Source organism: Gavialis gangeticus, unplaced genomic scaffold (genome assembly GCF_001723915.1).
Source record: "Gavialis gangeticus isolate Ggan-Ray unplaced genomic scaffold, GavGan_comp1, whole genome shotgun sequence".
Taxonomy (NCBI): domain Eukaryota; kingdom Metazoa; phylum Chordata; order Crocodylia; family Gavialidae; genus Gavialis; species Gavialis gangeticus.
This window is the reverse complement of record NW_017729032.1, coordinates 182,413,504-182,429,665: the sequence shown is the minus strand read 5'-3', so window position 1 is coordinate 182,429,665 and position 16,162 is coordinate 182,413,504. Positions and strand designations below refer to the sequence as shown.

The 16,162-nt window shown below is 40.4% G+C and overlaps 1 protein-coding gene across 6 annotated transcripts in view; it reads left to right on the top strand.

Moving 5' to 3' along the window:
* Positions 1 to 16,162, top strand: part of SH3KBP1 (SH3 domain containing kinase binding protein 1) — a 470,950-nt gene that overhangs the window by 443,026 nt on the left and 11,762 nt on the right. For 5 of the 6 annotated variants that reach the window (XM_019524798.1, XM_019524796.1, XM_019524797.1 and 2 more), the window contains 3 exons: positions 11,384 to 11,493; positions 12,876 to 13,001; positions 14,440 to 14,711. In XM_019524798.1, the coding sequence (XP_019380343.1) occupies positions 11,384 to 11,493; positions 12,876 to 13,001; positions 14,440 to 14,711 (508 nt within the window). Of the gene's footprint in view, positions 1 to 11,383; positions 11,494 to 12,875; positions 13,002 to 14,439; positions 14,716 to 16,162 lie in introns of all 6 variants that reach the window. The other variant, XM_019524799.1, reaches the window with a different exon arrangement.

Below are 16,162 nucleotides of genomic sequence, written 5' to 3'. Positions count from 1 at the left end.
GCAGGGGACCGGGCGGGGGGGGTCATGGATTTTGCCGTTATTGCCCAATTTCATGGGCAGTGCTGGATTTCATGATTTCCAGGAAGTCATGATTTCAGTGGCTCCCTAAACATGACCTATGGTAGGATACCATGTTGTGGGTAATAATGTAAACAGAAGCAGCAGCTGTTTAATAAAGCAACCTCTGAAGTGCAGAAAATCCAAATGATCTTTGTCACAACTCATCCCGCCATCCTGTGTCACTATAACCCTCGCTACTGGGTTATACTCCACTCATATGATAGCTTAATCTAAACCATTCTTGGGCAATGAGAGCTCCTTGCAACAGCAGCCAACTGTAAATCATCTGGGCTCTGTCTCATGTTACTGTTCAGTGCTAGAGGTAAGGCAAAAGGTAAAGCTACAGCACTGGCCTCTGATCATCCTTAAACCTACTTAATTTGCATCAGGGCTGCCTTGTCTTTCAGTAAGATTCTCTTGTTCTGCATTAAAGTATGATCCTTCCTGATTAAGTGTAAGCACACAAAGGAACAAGAGTGTCAGAAGAGTATAAAAAAAGTCAAGTGCTAGAGCTTGGGGTAATCATTTTTTTACTTGTTGTTTTTTTTTTTAATTTCTAAAAGTTCCACATCAAAGTGAAACCCAAGACCTTTAGATCTTTTAAAAAGAATGAAGGAAGGGGTTAGGTGGGAGAAGAGACCACCTATATTGTGGTCAGGACATTCATTTGTGATCAGGAAGATGCTTGTTCAGTTCCTGCACTGAACGTTGGCCTCCTATATCCCAGATGAGTGCACTCATACTATCCTGTCTAGGGAGGAATGGTGTTTCTGTCTGTTTTCCTTGTTTTGATCATGCTGGATTTGTGAAACCTTTCCCAACTTTCGTTGAAACTGGTACATGTCCTTAAAAAGTTTGGGTTTAAACACAACGGCATTTTATGATCAAAAAATCCTCAAAAAATTCTACAAATGTGCCTGAGTTTGTATTGCTTGAGGTTGGTCAAGTTATTATCGTATAAAATACTGAATTCAGTTAATGTTGTACAATAAATAGCTTTTAATTGGATGCCAAAGACTGAATGGCCTTTGGCTTTATTAGCATATAACTTTTGAGACCTGTTGACATGATGTTGAACGCACATAGAGACTGCAGAGTTATAATCATTGTAACTCGTTGGGATTGCATTTCAGCTTGATGTAATTTATTAGTGAAAACAGGACCATAGAGCATGCAAATTTGAATTGCTTATCACCAATTATAATGAAATTTGAGATACTGTTTGATGGAGTATAAGTATAATTTTATGCCTGTCTTTTTAATTCAGTTATCATTACAAGTGGAGGATTTATGTTCACAGTTATTACCACCCTTTTGTTTGCCCTCACTTCCTCCTACAGATAGCCATAATAAAATGTGGTGAAGAAATCTGCCCTTCAAATTATGTGATTTTACTTAGATTTACAGAACAACATAAAAAAACAGTTCCCCTTTCCTCCTCACTTCTTGTTTTGTTTTCTTTTTTTCCCATTTGTAGTGATGCCTTTCTTTTCCTTTCCACTCATATTTCATCAAGCTTTTCCTATTTACATCTTTTTACCATGGGTAACTCTTCTTCAGTTGATGAGGGTAAGGCTTTTTTCCATCTCTTTTCTGTCCTGATATTAATTGACAATGAATGACAGACATGAACATTATGTGGAACTCCTATTGTGTAGTTAGCTAGGATAGATATTTTTAATAGTAAGTGGATACTGTATTTAGTTGACTGAAAAATGTTTCATTGTAATGAAAATTGTTGCACTATTATGTTGAAACAAAAGAAAATTGCAATATGCTCAGACAGCTCCATATGGAGTTTCATAGGTTTATCTGATATATACCTTTTATGTGCCCACTGTCAATAATGTATATTTTCTTATGAAGTCTTTATACACAAATGGTGTTATCATAAAATCTGGAGTTGTAATAGCAGGAAAACCATTTAAAAACATCTCCAGAATGTTCTTTAGGTGGAAAGAAGATATATACAATGTAGGATTTTCAAAAGTACCTGTTGACTTTTAATATACTTATGCTCCTAAGTCACCTAAGGACTTACTATATGATATTGAAAGTCAAGCAGCTCTGAACTAAATAATTTAAATAAGTTTGCCAGAAAATTAATATAATAATACGTAAAATAGATTCATACATTTCACCCAGTAAAGTAGTCTTTCTATGCTTACTAGAGGTGCACCGATATATCAGTCCATACCGTATCAGCACTGACAGAAGGAAAATTGACACTAGCAGCAATCACCTTTTTTTGTGGCTGATAATGTTGCCGATAAATGCCGCATATGTGCCAGGAGTGCAGCCTGGCAGCTTGAAGAGCAGCATCAGGCTGGTAAATCTATAGGGGGAAGGAACAGGAGAGTGGGAAGGGGATGGGAGGGGCAGGTAGAGGTCCCCATGGTGAGGGAGAGAGTGGGGATAGGGCAGGGGCAGGCCTTGCATAGCCAGGGTGAGGCATGGTTCGTTCAAGGGATGTGGGGACAGGGTGGCTCTTAGTGCCGCACGCATGTCCTGCGGAGGCATGGGGGGCATGTCCCTCCCAGATCTGTGCATGGGGTAAAGGCAGGTTGCCTGCTGTAAACTCAGGGCCAGAGGCTACGCCAGCCTCTTCCTGGTGGGAGGGCTGGGCTGGGGCTGTGCTCAGGGTGGGCAGGGGTGGGGCATGCAGCAGCAGTGCTGGGAGGGGGGCTACAGCAAATTGGGGGGTGGCTGTAGCCCTCCTGTAGCTCCCCATCCCAGCACCAGTGCCACTTACCCCACCACAGCCTGGCCAGAGCATAGCCCGGGCCCAGACCCCCACTGGGAAGAGGATGGCACAGCCTCTGGCCCCAAGCGTGCAGTGGGCAGCCTGCCTTCACCCCGTGCACAGATCCAAGGAGCACATGCACCCCCTGCTTCTTCCGGGGGAGTGCACAGCAGCAGAAGCCACCCTGCCCCCCCTCCACCCCTCAGACGAGCTGCAACTCTGTCCCACACCCAGCCCTGGCTGTGCAGTGCTGGCCCCAGCCTCACTCCCTCCCTCATCGTGGGTGCCTCGATCTAGCCCCCACATACTCCTTCCCTCCTCCCCCTATCCCTTCCTCCCCAACAGACTTACTAGCCGGAAGCTGCTCTCCAAGCTGCCGGGCTGCATATCGGTAATCGGATTGGTATTAGTTGATATGGCTGGTTAATAATTGGTATTGGCCCAAAAATTTTTATTGGTGCACCCCTAATGCTTACCAGCAGAGAAAGAGCTGCACAGACATGTCATGTATGGGAGTGAAGGGGACACATCTGTTCCACTATTTATACTGGTTTGTGGTACCCTTTATTTTTTTGTGAAAAGATACTCAACTATATCCCTAAAATTCCCAAAAGATATCTAAATACACTGATACTTGCTTGAAGCGTAGAACTGGCATGTGGTTTATTGAGAGAGATTTTATAAGTTAATGGATGGGAACACATTTTTTAAAAGCAGTTCTTCCTGAGGTGAGGAATAAAGTAAATCAGTGATCATTGGAATCTCCTCTGAGGAGCCCGAATTATATTATAATGGAGAGCACAATGCTAGCTTTTTTTCCAGATGCTAAGTTGTATTGGAAGATGGAAAAAACGTACTCTTAAAAACTCTTTACTTTACATTTCCTCATAAGCAATAGCTGTAGCTGCCACAGTGCTGCTGTAACTCATATGTAGGATGGGAGATCATTAGTGTGCTTCTGAACAATGGATTAGGGGGTTATGAGAATTATTTCTCCAATAAGATTTGGCCTACACAATAGAAAAACTCAGAGAACACTGCACAAAATTACTATGAAATGGGTGGTTCTATGTTTAAATCCTGAATGAGCCATTGCCTTGTTTTGTCATTTCAGGCAATACCTAGGCCAGCTTGTTTCCTCAGTTGTAAAATGTGGAAAACATAGGAAGGACCCCACTGAATAGAACAGGGGTGGACAACCTGTGGCCTGCATGCCACAAGTGGCATGGCCAGCTTCTGTGTGGCACATGGCAGATTGGGGAGGAGGGAGACAGCACGGCAGCAAATATGACAGACATCAAAAAGCAGAGCAGCAGATGGGACAAGGAATAGAAAGCAGAGCACAGATCTTGCAGTGAGGGGTAGCAGAGCAGTCCTTGGAGAAGGTACAAGGCTAATTTGTGGCATGCCTACCAAAAAAGTTGGCTGCCACTGGAACAGAAGATCCCAAGGGCAAGATGAGAATAATAGCGAAGAGAAGTCCACCTGCATCCACTAACACACCACCATACCTATTTATTTTAATACAGCAATGCAAAGCAGCCAGAACTGACAGAATTACACAGATGTAGAAAGCTATAATATGTTACTTTAACTAACCAGAATTGCCCGTGTAAGTGTCCTTGAATTGAAGAAATTGTGATTAGGGATATAATTTTGGTCCAGAAAGTAAATTAATTCTCTTGCTGTACAAGGATAGGAAAATGCATCAAAACAGATGCTTAAAACCGTTCTCCATGTGTGCCAAATTTTTTGCACATGCGCCCAGGACCACAGCACATTGAGCCAGGACTGTGCAGCCCCAGCTGGCTGAAGGTTGGGGGGAAGAAGTGGGGTTCAGCATGCCAGCCTAGGTCTGCTCCCCTGCTCAATGTGCTGCAGAGAGGCTGGCTAGAGCACAAGGATGCTACAGTACAGGTCTAGATGACAGGCAACCTCTTCACTGTAGCACTGTCTTGCCCCAGCCAGCCCCGGTCACCATCCAGACGTAAATAACTCTAGGATAATACTTGTGTTTGGGCAACACTGTCCTATGGCAGAGTTAATTGGTTTACTCTGGCTTAATAGCACTGCGTGTGTAGTTAATTAGTCAGCTCTGCAGTAAGGGTCTCACACCCCTTGAGTGCTCAAGAAATGGGCTGAGGTAATTGTAGAGCTTTTGGCTACTGTCTTTGCAAACTCACAGAAGTCAGGTGAGGTCCCAGAAGACTGGAAAAGGACAAATATTATGCTTGGAGAATTACAGAGTAGCCTAACTTCAATACCCAGAAAAGTACTGGAGTACATAATCAAAGGATCTCTTTCTAAGTACCTACACAATAACAAGGTGAGAAGCAGGGATCCTGGCTTTCTCTGATTTAAAAAAAAAATCCCCAATTTTTGGATTAAAAAAGGTAACCCAAAATCCACATTTTTTCCATGATTAAAATGAAACACTACTATATATATACACCTATATATTTAGTCGTATTTCATTTTAACTATAGAAAAATGTGGATTTTTGATTACTTTTTTTAAATCCAAAAATTAGGGATTTTTTTATCTGAAAAAACAAGGATCCCTGGTGATAAGGTACAAGTAGTATGGATTTGTCAAGAGCTAGTCATGCATGACCAGTCTAATTTCCGTGTATAATAAGGTGATAAGTTTTGTGGATGGGGGGAAAGCAAAGGATATAACATACTTGGCTTTACCAAGAGTTATGACCCCATTTTCCATGATAGTCACATACATTTGCTAGGGAAATAGAATTTAAATAAAACTATCATGGGGTGGGCACATACGTGGTTGTATAAGCATGTGCAGAGAGTAGTCACAGACAGCTCAATCCCTAACTGAGAGAAGTGGAAGTGGAAGCCCCCATGGGTCTGTCCTGGGTACAGTGCTGTTCAACAGCTTCATTAATGACTTGCAGGATGGACTCAGTAAATTTGAAGAGGATGCCAGGCTGGGTTGGGTAGGAGAATTAGCATTCAAAATGCCCTTTAGAAATTTGGGAAACGGTCTGAAATAGATTGGATGAAATGTAATAAGGAAAAGTATAAAAGTCTAGTGCTTAAACTGGAATAATCAAACGTACAGGTACAAATTGGTAAACAAATAACTAGGCTGCAGAAAAGGACCCGAGCGTGATAGACGACCACAAGCTGAATACAAATTAGTAGTATAATAAGTTTTGAAGGAAAAGCTAATTACATATGGAGATGCATCACAGGAATGCCATATCTAAGTCATAGAAAGTGATTCAGTATTGGTATAATCACCTGTCATGGTATAATCACCTATAATGCTCATCACCTATAATGCGGTGTCCAGTTTGGGGTACCACACTACAAGAAAGATGTGGACAATTTTAAAGAAGCCAAAGGAGAACAAGAAACATGAATGGAGGTTTAGACAGCATAGCATGAGGAAAGACTGATATCATTGGGATTGGTTAGCCTGGAAAAGGGATAATTAACATTCTAAAGAGCCATCCAAAAAAGAATGGTGACCAGCTGTTCTGTCTACAGCTGTGCAAGATGAGATGTATAGTGCAACAAGAGTAATTCAGATTGCCTGTTAGGAAGAATTTTGTCATGGTTAAACACTGAATAGATTACATAGAAATGGTGCAGGAGTCTCCATCACTGGAAATTTCTTATTGCAAATTAGACATTTGTTTGGGATGGCTTACTCTTGACAAAGAGATGATCCTTACTTAAATAGAGGGTTGACATTAATGACCTCCAGAGATTCCTTATGATTATGGAGCGAAACATGCTAAATCAGCATCTATGGCATTATACTTTTTTAATTAATTGAACAGATCTTTTATCTAATTTATTCTGAAACTAGCATAGCTTTTTTTTAAATGAAAAACAGCTTGTTAACATGTTCAAAATACTGATTCTAGTATGTTTTTTCCTCAAAGCACCAAATGGCTTTGTCCAGGGGCCAAAAGAAAAAATGAAAAACCCTACAAAATCAAAAACTTACTTTTTGCTAAATCGGTAATTGAAAAATAGTTTAGTGGTCTGTCTGCATGTTTGTGGAAAAAAGCATCACTCCCAGGCTGGTATCCCAAATGGTTGTACATGTGTTTTCTTCTCCCTCATCTGCATCTGTTTTTTATTTTAAAGCTGATAACATCTTTTTTACTTGAACACTTAAAAAACTTTGAAATGGAAAACAGAATCATCTTCCTGTTCATAAGACCATGGAAGGTTTCTAGCACAGTTGTACTTTTCATTTTGTCAAGCTCCACTTACTCAGTAAGCCAGACGTTTTAAAAAAGACGATGGTATATTAGTACTACCTTACTCTGATCCTTTTCTCCCCTGTCTCTGACTTTCATTCATTACCATCCTGTGCACTGAGCTAATAATAATGGCAGTTTAAAATTGCCAACAGCACAAACTGGTAAAGATTTGAATACAGTAGGTCACTTTTTTGTTTTCTGAAGGGCAGAACAGGAGATCAGGGGCCTATATTGCTTTTAATACCCAGAGATAAAACCCCAAATTATCCTACAATTCCCTAGTTATAAGTAAGTTCTACTATATAATCACCTGCCTCATTTTAATGCTGTGCCTGCCCCATCTACAGGTATGTGTGGTTCACTCTTACAGCATCATATTTTATTAGCAAAAATAATCAGAAAAATTACCAGTATAAACCAAACCGTTACTAATTCTCCATTGAGGCAGGGTTCTTGTTTGAGCAACTGGAATCTTAATTTTTCTTGTACTAATTTATTCAATAAGAATATAATTCGCTTCCTTTTATGAATAGTTCTTTGCTGTTGACTATATAAGGCACCATTCATCTTGGAAGCTGAAGGGGACTTGGGAGAGACAGACATCTAAATAAAGAGAACAAAAAAATAAAAGGAGAAGACAGATTTAGAAATCAGTTAACTACTTTGGCGCTGTACAAATGAGGGTTCCTCTTTTTTTTTTTTTTTTTAGACACTGAGTTATAGATAAACAGGATTTCAGTTATAGTGTCAGTTGAATGGTTGCAATCTTACCAGTATGGCAACAGATATAAGTGAAACTTTTTCTTTTTCCCCATTTAAATTTAATATAAATAAAGCTGCTTTAATATATTTTTCTTGCTTTCATGTGTAAATTCAGAAATTGAAAAAACTGTAGTGTTGCTAAATTCTGCCTGTTATTTCACGTTAAGTGAATATGCAAAGAGGTCAGGTTTCACTTTGGAAAAAGGCTCTTACACTATCACAGTATACATGGGCCAAATTTTACTTTCAGGTAACCATAGCTCTCAGGGTATAGACATCCACAGTTTAACCATCATAGATTATGCTGCTAACTTCAAAGTCAGTTTGAAATGTCAAGTAGACTGAGCCATATGAGTCACCTCTCACTAGCTACATAATACTTTGTAGTTCATACCACAATCCTCTATGCTGTATTGCTTTTTTTGTGAAGCAGTCTGTGGATCATTGTCTCTCATTTTGGGCTTGTCTCAATGTTTAAGCAGCTGAAGCAGGAAATGGGACAGAGAACAGTAGGAAATCAGGAACATACATTTGTGGGATTGTTGATGTTGGACTTGTGGGCTAAGTACAGACAGTCAAAAAACCAAAGGCAGAATCGATCCAACCTTTGCAGGTTTCTCTAAGCTGCAAAGATTGAATTGTAAGCAAATGTAACACGTTTGCCCTTGTGGGCAGGAGGAAGCAGACAAATACCTGCACTAGCCAGGCCAGAAGGTGGGGGCACTCCACCCAACCTGCTGCTGTCACCGCAGACTCTCCCCTGCGCCAAGCCCTAGGCTTCCGGAGCTGGTAACCATGGCAGGTCAAGGGGGGGGAACAGAGCCCCTCTGCCCCAGCCAAAGCCCACCCCCCTCAGCTGGTGTCTGCACAGCGTGGGGGCCCCCCACGACGGGAGCTTTTTCCTAAGAGGTTTTCAGTGTGGATGGTCAGTGGGCCTTAGGGCCACCACAAGGTCAAATTTAATTGTCAGTGTAGATATAGCCATAGTGATACATGCACATTAATCTAGTTGCTGTGCTTGATCTGAATGCCTTCACAGTCAAATGAACAAAATAGGAGTATATAAGTCCATCGGTTAATGACTGATGACAATATTAATGAGCAGAAATACTACACTAAATGTGCATTGGAGTGAGCTCATGTCATCAAATCTCATTATTTTATAAACCTAATGGACACTTTAACTTTATATTCTTTTTTTTCTTTGGCTGGATTCCATGGTAATACAGTAACCTGAAGGAATTAATTATCTTTCATAAGAACAGAGGAAGGAGAGAGGAGCTTTGTATAGAAGTCATGAGATAGGGAAAGACGGCCATTACACTGAAGCTGTCTTAGCATACGTTGCATTGTTGGGTCAGTGGAGTAAAAAAGGGGGGAGTAGAACTTACCATTTTCTGCCGTGTGTAACTTAAAGCAGTAATATATGGTAGCAGTGAAGGCAAGCGTCATCAATTCTAGTTTGAACAATGCAAGCCACATCCCCCTCCTCATGTCGTCTTCATCTCACCTGAAAAACTGAAAATCACATATTCGGATACCTGTTTGGACTTCATTTTCCATAGAAAATTAGTTACATCCAAACCAAAAAAGCTGCACTAGAGGGCTACGGACAGTTTTATGTAACACGTTTGCATGTTGCTTTATTGAATTTGAAAAGCTCAATCCAGACTTGGCTACTGTGGCATCATGTGGCCTTTGCAAAGTTGAACTTACAGCCTCAGACTGTCAGTTCCTCATTAACAGGCCACAGTGACAAAGGTTAGGTATTGGCTTCCAGACCTAACCAGTGGAAAGCAAGAACCACACTCAGTAGATCATGGTGGGGTCACTGATTGTCTGTGGAAAGAACTGTTCCTAGAATGTAATAAAACTATGAGACAAGTAACCTGTGAATGTAACAGTGCTATGAAAAAGACCTCTCTTCCTTTCCTGGTAGTTGCACATATTACTGTCATGGATATACGCAGTTGAATTTCTACATCCCATTTAACTATCTGCCACCAAATTGCTTTGGCTGTCCTACTGTAATAGGCAACAGTTTGTTCGTGTAGTAAGTCTGTTTTACTGTTACTTAACATTTTAAGAGTACTTTTGGAGTATGTCAACACCTTAATCTGCAGAAGATTAATTCTTCCTTTTAACAGGTCTGAAAATGACTGGCATATACAATTATTAATTTAAGTTGTGTCATAAAACATTACTCTGTTCATAAGATAAAACATGTATGTCGAATTTGGTTCACAGCTAATACCTTCTTATACCTAGCTTATTCTTGTATTGTGTGTTCCCTTAGCATGATAAAGTTGTCGGATGTGAGCGCTCACATATGCATTTGCATTGCACATTAGGCTGCTTGCAGATGTGGAAAAAACAAAACAAAGCAGTGCTTTAAGCTCGGCGTGCCCCCATGCCAAGCACAGAGCATGCCCAGAAGATGCATTGCATTAATTTGACCTGGCTCGCCCAATGTCTGTATAGATTGTGAGATTCAGCAGGGCTTTTTAGCGCTTTTATACAATAGCTGATTGGATCAGGTGTAGGTAAGCGTCAAAAAGTCCCACAGAAGTGCCCAATCTATACAGATGCTAGAGAGCCAGGTCAAACTGACATGCTTCCTCTTCCAGGAAAGTGCTGTGGGGGGAAGGTTCATGTCTGTCAGCAGCCTTTATTTCTATTTAGCAGTGCAATAGGGTATTTTAAGTTGAGGTGACTTAAAACAATATAACCCATAAAATTAGATGGTTTAAAGCCACTCATCTAATTTCAAAGATGCATTCAGGGCTTGTAATACTCCTTCAGATGTCACGTTGCTCTTTCAGTAAATGTACTGACATATGGCCAGATTCAGAAAACTCCTCAGCAGTCTGTTTCACAAAGCCAGTCAAGGCCCCCATCCACAAAATCTACTTTCCCTGAACCCTGTGCAATTTTAATATGCCATTATTAGGGTTTCACTCCCGCCCACTAATTCTTATACCTAGCCTATTATCAGTATTTCTCTTGTCAAAGAAAGGGATTTAATAATGTAGTTGCAATAAGAGAGCACAGGACTCACTGACCCAGGAGACTCCCTTACAGTCACAGTGTTCCTAGAATCCTATTAGCAATTGGTATGAGATGCTGCGGTGCACATTTAGAATTGATTACGTGAATTGTGGGAGAATGTGTTGTATTCCTCAGTAAACTATTAGCCTCTGTAGCAGCTGCATTTTCTGTTTCACATGGCAGTGCCCATCTTATCGTTTAGTCTGAGCAGGCCTGGACAAAAGAAAAGGCTCCTGTACAACTGTTTTCTTTGCCTTATTATATGGCTCCTGTACATCTTCTTTCTTTGCCTTACAAGTGCAGCCATGCATTGTAAACATGTCTAGATTTCAGTTGCCCTCACTTTTTTTAAAATAAAAGAGTAGATAAATGATAAGAAGGTGTTGCCAAAAACAACAAGATGTAATGGGGAAAGGGGAGGGGGTTGATTTCTTTGAGATTTATAATGTCCTTTTTTAAAAATAAATCTTCGTTATTTCCCCTGGAGAGAAAAATACAACTTGACTATATTTTCTGCCTTTGTTTTTAAGATCTGGAAGGCTTTGACTCTGTAGTCCCTGTTGCTGAGAAGCTCAGTCATCCAACTACAACCAGACCAAAAGCCACTGGCAGGCGACCACCCTCCCAGTCGCTCACATTGGTAAGTTGATTTTGCTTTCCTTTCTTTTAAATGATTTTCTGTAATCTTATTTTTCATAATTTCTGTGTCATCCAACCCTTTCAATTATGGTTACCTTACCACTCTCTCACAGGGAGCCCATTCTTACAATTTGGCCATCATTTTGAACGTCACTTAAGATATTTGCCTATCTTAAAAGATTGTCACCCATTCTTTTCATGCTGCTAAGTCATCCTTGTCAATCCTGACTGGGCACTTAAAAATACCTAATAAGAATCTTTGGAATTGAGCAGTTTGCATTAAGTATCAAGTATTTTGGAAATATTTCTCCAAAATGGATGTTTCTTTGCCTCCACTGGAGGTCTTCAGAAATCGCCCCAATTTTCAAATTATACACATTCAACATGGTATTATAGAATCCATAAATACATTATACATTTCCTGGAATGAAGTTTCAGCATGTCTGGCATAAGGAGCTTACGCATTGTAAGTTTATCTACCAAATGATATTTCTTCAGCATTTGATTTGCTATTAAACAGTAAATTAAACCAAATAAATATACAGAAATCACTATTCCTTCCTCTCTGTAAATGTATATGAATTTTTGGAGCATGCACAGACATATGGGAAATGTCTTTGTGGGAGCCTCTTGGCTGTTTTCATGATTAACTTGCACACACTGTGTGATGGTCCAGCCTATGTTGGTGTTGTAATGCACTTGTAGGTACAGCTACTCTACATATCAGATTATACTTCTAAATTTTGTTGTCTAGATATCTATCAACTATTTGTGTGTTCTTGCTTGTGTACTTTGCCTCATCTACTGTAGAGCTGTTATTCTTGGCTCATGCAGTTTTTGGCTTAAGATTCTATAATGAGCAAAAACTCTGGTTGTTGTTTTTTTCCCAGCATAATTTTTCTTTCTTTTCATACTATTTTGCATCCCAGGAAGTCAAAGTTAAAGCAGGCTACTGCAAACAATAATAGCACTTACTGATGTGCTAGAAAAAAGAAAGGAAATACTAGAGAAAAATGGAAAGTTATATTAATTTTTAAAAAAACAACCCTTGGATCAAAGTTGTGCTGACTCTTTACAAGGTGAAATGTATGTGTAAAAAGGTGAGGGAAAGGACACAATGAATTTCTTCCCTGTTTACACTGATAGCACTAGAAAACCAGTCCTACCAGGGTGGCTGACCCAACTTACCTCAAAAAAAATTTCTGACTTGAAGAAACTAAAATTCTTTCTGGGAATGGCTGTATGCCCACATCTTGAAATCCTTTCCATGTCTTAGGTAAAAGTTGTGTTGAGTTATAACTTTTTATTTTATTGTACTGACTATTTGCCATGTAAATAATGTTCTTTAGTGTATGAAACAATCTGTTTTTATTTTTTGACCAGTCCTCCCTTTCAAGTTCTGATTTCTTTGACTCACCAAGTCCTGAAGATGAGAAGGAGGAACATGTCTCCCTTACACACAAAACGATTGAAGTGTCAAAGAAAGCAAAGACTGTTACAATATCACAAGTAAGTTAGATCACTCTACCTCTACTAGCTTAACTTCAGGTACCTGGATTTTCTTTATTTGTTAATTATTTCTTTGAGAGATTTATACATGGTTGCTATCACCGTAGATAACTAGGCATCTCAGAGTAAGCTGGAGAAAAAAAAGCAAGCTGTACTGAAGGATTATTGTACCATAGACAAAAGGCCTATGTTTGGTGTACACTAGAGAAGGTTTGCCCTGTGTGCAGCTATTCTGGTACAGCTATAATGCTAAACCCTTCTAATGGAAACAATGTTTATACTTCCAATAAAGTTCTTTTGTTCATACAGCTTATGCTAGTTCCACAAGTGAAACAAGGAAAAGCTCTTTTGGGCTAGCGTGAAGTACATGTACATTAAGAAGATTTGCCAGTAAAAAACAGAATAGTTTCTGTACAACTGTATCTGTATTAGTTAAAAAAGAGGAATAAACTATACTGGTAAGCTACCTTTATGATTGTATAAATGTATCCACTATAATACATATTAATACAAAATATGTATTGGTATAAAATTGTAGCCTTATGTGAAAGAGTTCATTTGTTACAAAAACAGTTTGTAGACCAGTTTGTAAAATGGAACAAAACTTTCCTATCTCCTGGGAATGTCACAAAGATAGAATGATCATGAGGCAACATGGTACTTCAGTGGTGTGGGTCACTTACCTACTTAGGTAGGTTAAACAAAGAATCCATAGCTTAATCATATCAAGGTGGACAGAGACATAGGACAAAAAGTTAGTAGTTGAATACTTTGTCATTGACAGATTATTACACTTCCAACAATGCCATGTTCTTTTCTGATGGGCCATACTAAGGGACTTTTGAGGCATATATATATTCATTGGGTAAAAAGAAGGAAGACAGAATCCTTCAGTTAGTGCAAAATCACAATTGTAATCTGACTACAAAAATTCATAGGGCAACATACATTCTGTACTCTCAAAAATAAAGCAGATGGTTTAGGCATCTTCTAGCATGTAATAATGGCAAAGTGCTGAGTAAAACTGTACTTCGTGAGCACTGTGCTGAGTAAAGCTTCGTTTTCTTAGAGAATTATCTGCAATATTTTTAACACTTAGTTAAAAATATGTATCAAAGCTCCTAACTCATTGCACTTTTGTGTTGCCCTTTTCAGTGCCTCAGACTGGACTATCATTTTTTTCTTACCTTTTGTAGCAGCTTTGACAAGAAAGCCTTCCAGTGGTAACTTCTGGAATCACTGACAGTTTCTGATGTGGAGCATGTTCATAAATGTGAATTTGGCTACCTGGTTTTGTATCCAACATGTGGACAAGCCTGCCAGGGTCCTGGCCAAACCTTTCAGTATGATTACAAGGCAGAATACTTAGTGGTGATGTGTTTGCCTTTCAGAAATCGGAAGCTTTTGATCATGGACATTCATTGTTTCTCTTTAACAGGTGTCTGACAATAAAACGTCATTGCCTCCCAAACCAGGAAGTTTAACCAGTGGAATTAGTGCACAAGCATCATTATCCTCCTCACCTTCAACTGTACTTCATTCAGTTACTGGGGGAACAACAGGCCAAAGGTCAAATTCCCCATCCTTATTCAGTACTGAAGGAAAGCCAAAGACTGAGTTCTCAAGTCAGGGGCAAGCGGCCTTGGAGGAGCTGAGAACACAAGTTAAGGAGCTACGAATCATTATTGAAACAATGAAAGACCAGCAAAAGTAAGTGTTAGAGGCTACAAGATCTATTAGGAGGGAGAGAAGAGGCAAGATTGGGGAGAAGGTTGTTAATTGTGTGCGAATTCTGTTGAACAGTCTCTTGAAGATATGTTATGGGGAAAAACGATAAACACTGTATTGATTAATCTGGAACAGTTTTTCTGGAGCTGCATTGTTTTATGACGCATGTAGATGTTACTGGCTTTTCAAAAAGCCGAACTTTAGACTTGACACGGGTTAATGGTTTGAAAGTGTTCAATATGAGAGAAGCAATTAAAAGACTCCTAAGTACATTGATCCTAAAGCTTTTGTAGTAGGTTTTGATACTAAAATGATTAAATATGTTATACAGTAACACTAGTAATTTGTTGCTTATCTGTTAGTGCAACTGCACAGAAAGCTATTAGTCCAGATCCGCAGTTCTCAACCCATGACGCGCAGGCTGCATGTGGCCCAATCAGCACACTGCTGCAGCTCATGTGACATCCTGTACGGCCCACATAACACATTGAGAGCTGCAAGTGTGGCCCACTATGGCATACAGGTTGAGAACCACTACTCCAGATGAATTACTGAATTGTGATTAATAGAGTAACTAATTGTATTTTTATCCCCATCTTGTTTATTTAGGTGTCTTTTGTTTGTTTTGTTTTTTAATTGTCCATGATCTTGGGAGAATCTGGGGCCTTTTCATGGCATAGTTGATATCTTCCATTGTTTCAGTGGGAATGAAAACAGGAAACTCAGTCAGGATGTATGCTGTGGTACTTGGGCAGTAAATAATAAAAAGAAAGCTGAATGTAAAAGCACACTTGAAGATACTGTACTGGAGAGGCGTATGGAAGAAGGACAGAGGAGAAGATTATAAAAGTCTATGGTGGGAGGGTCAAAAAAGAATGTGGAGAGCTGCTCACTCACTGTCTACCCCCACATTTTGGGCCAACTTGACTGCCTTTCATAAGCAGTAACTAAGTCCCCACTTCTCAGTCCTCCAGCCTGATGTTCTAACATGGGTAGGCAAAATATGGTCTGCCAAAGTATTTTTATCTGGGCCACAATGTGTCCGTCAGCCTTGCCTGGCCCAAATGTGGGGAGCATCTTGGATTGTGGTGCATGCAGCTGGTCCCGCCACCCCTGGGTGTGTAACTGGGCTGGGGCAGTGCAGCAGCTGGACTCTGCTTCCCGGCAGCCCGGTGGTGGCACTTCTGTCCGGCTGCCACTGCCATGCATCTCTGCTGCTGCCACCAGACCCAGTCCTGCTGCCCGGGCACCCCGCCTGTCTCCCCCACACCCACTGCTGGGGGCGCTGGATGGAGCAGGCAGGTGGGTGGGTCTCCATGGAGATGTTCCTGGGACCCTTGGAGGCACTGTGTGCTTGGCTGAACAGGTGGGATGGGGCCACGGGTGGGGAGCAGCGTCTGGGAGTGGGGTGGGCAGGTGGGGCTGGGGCCAGG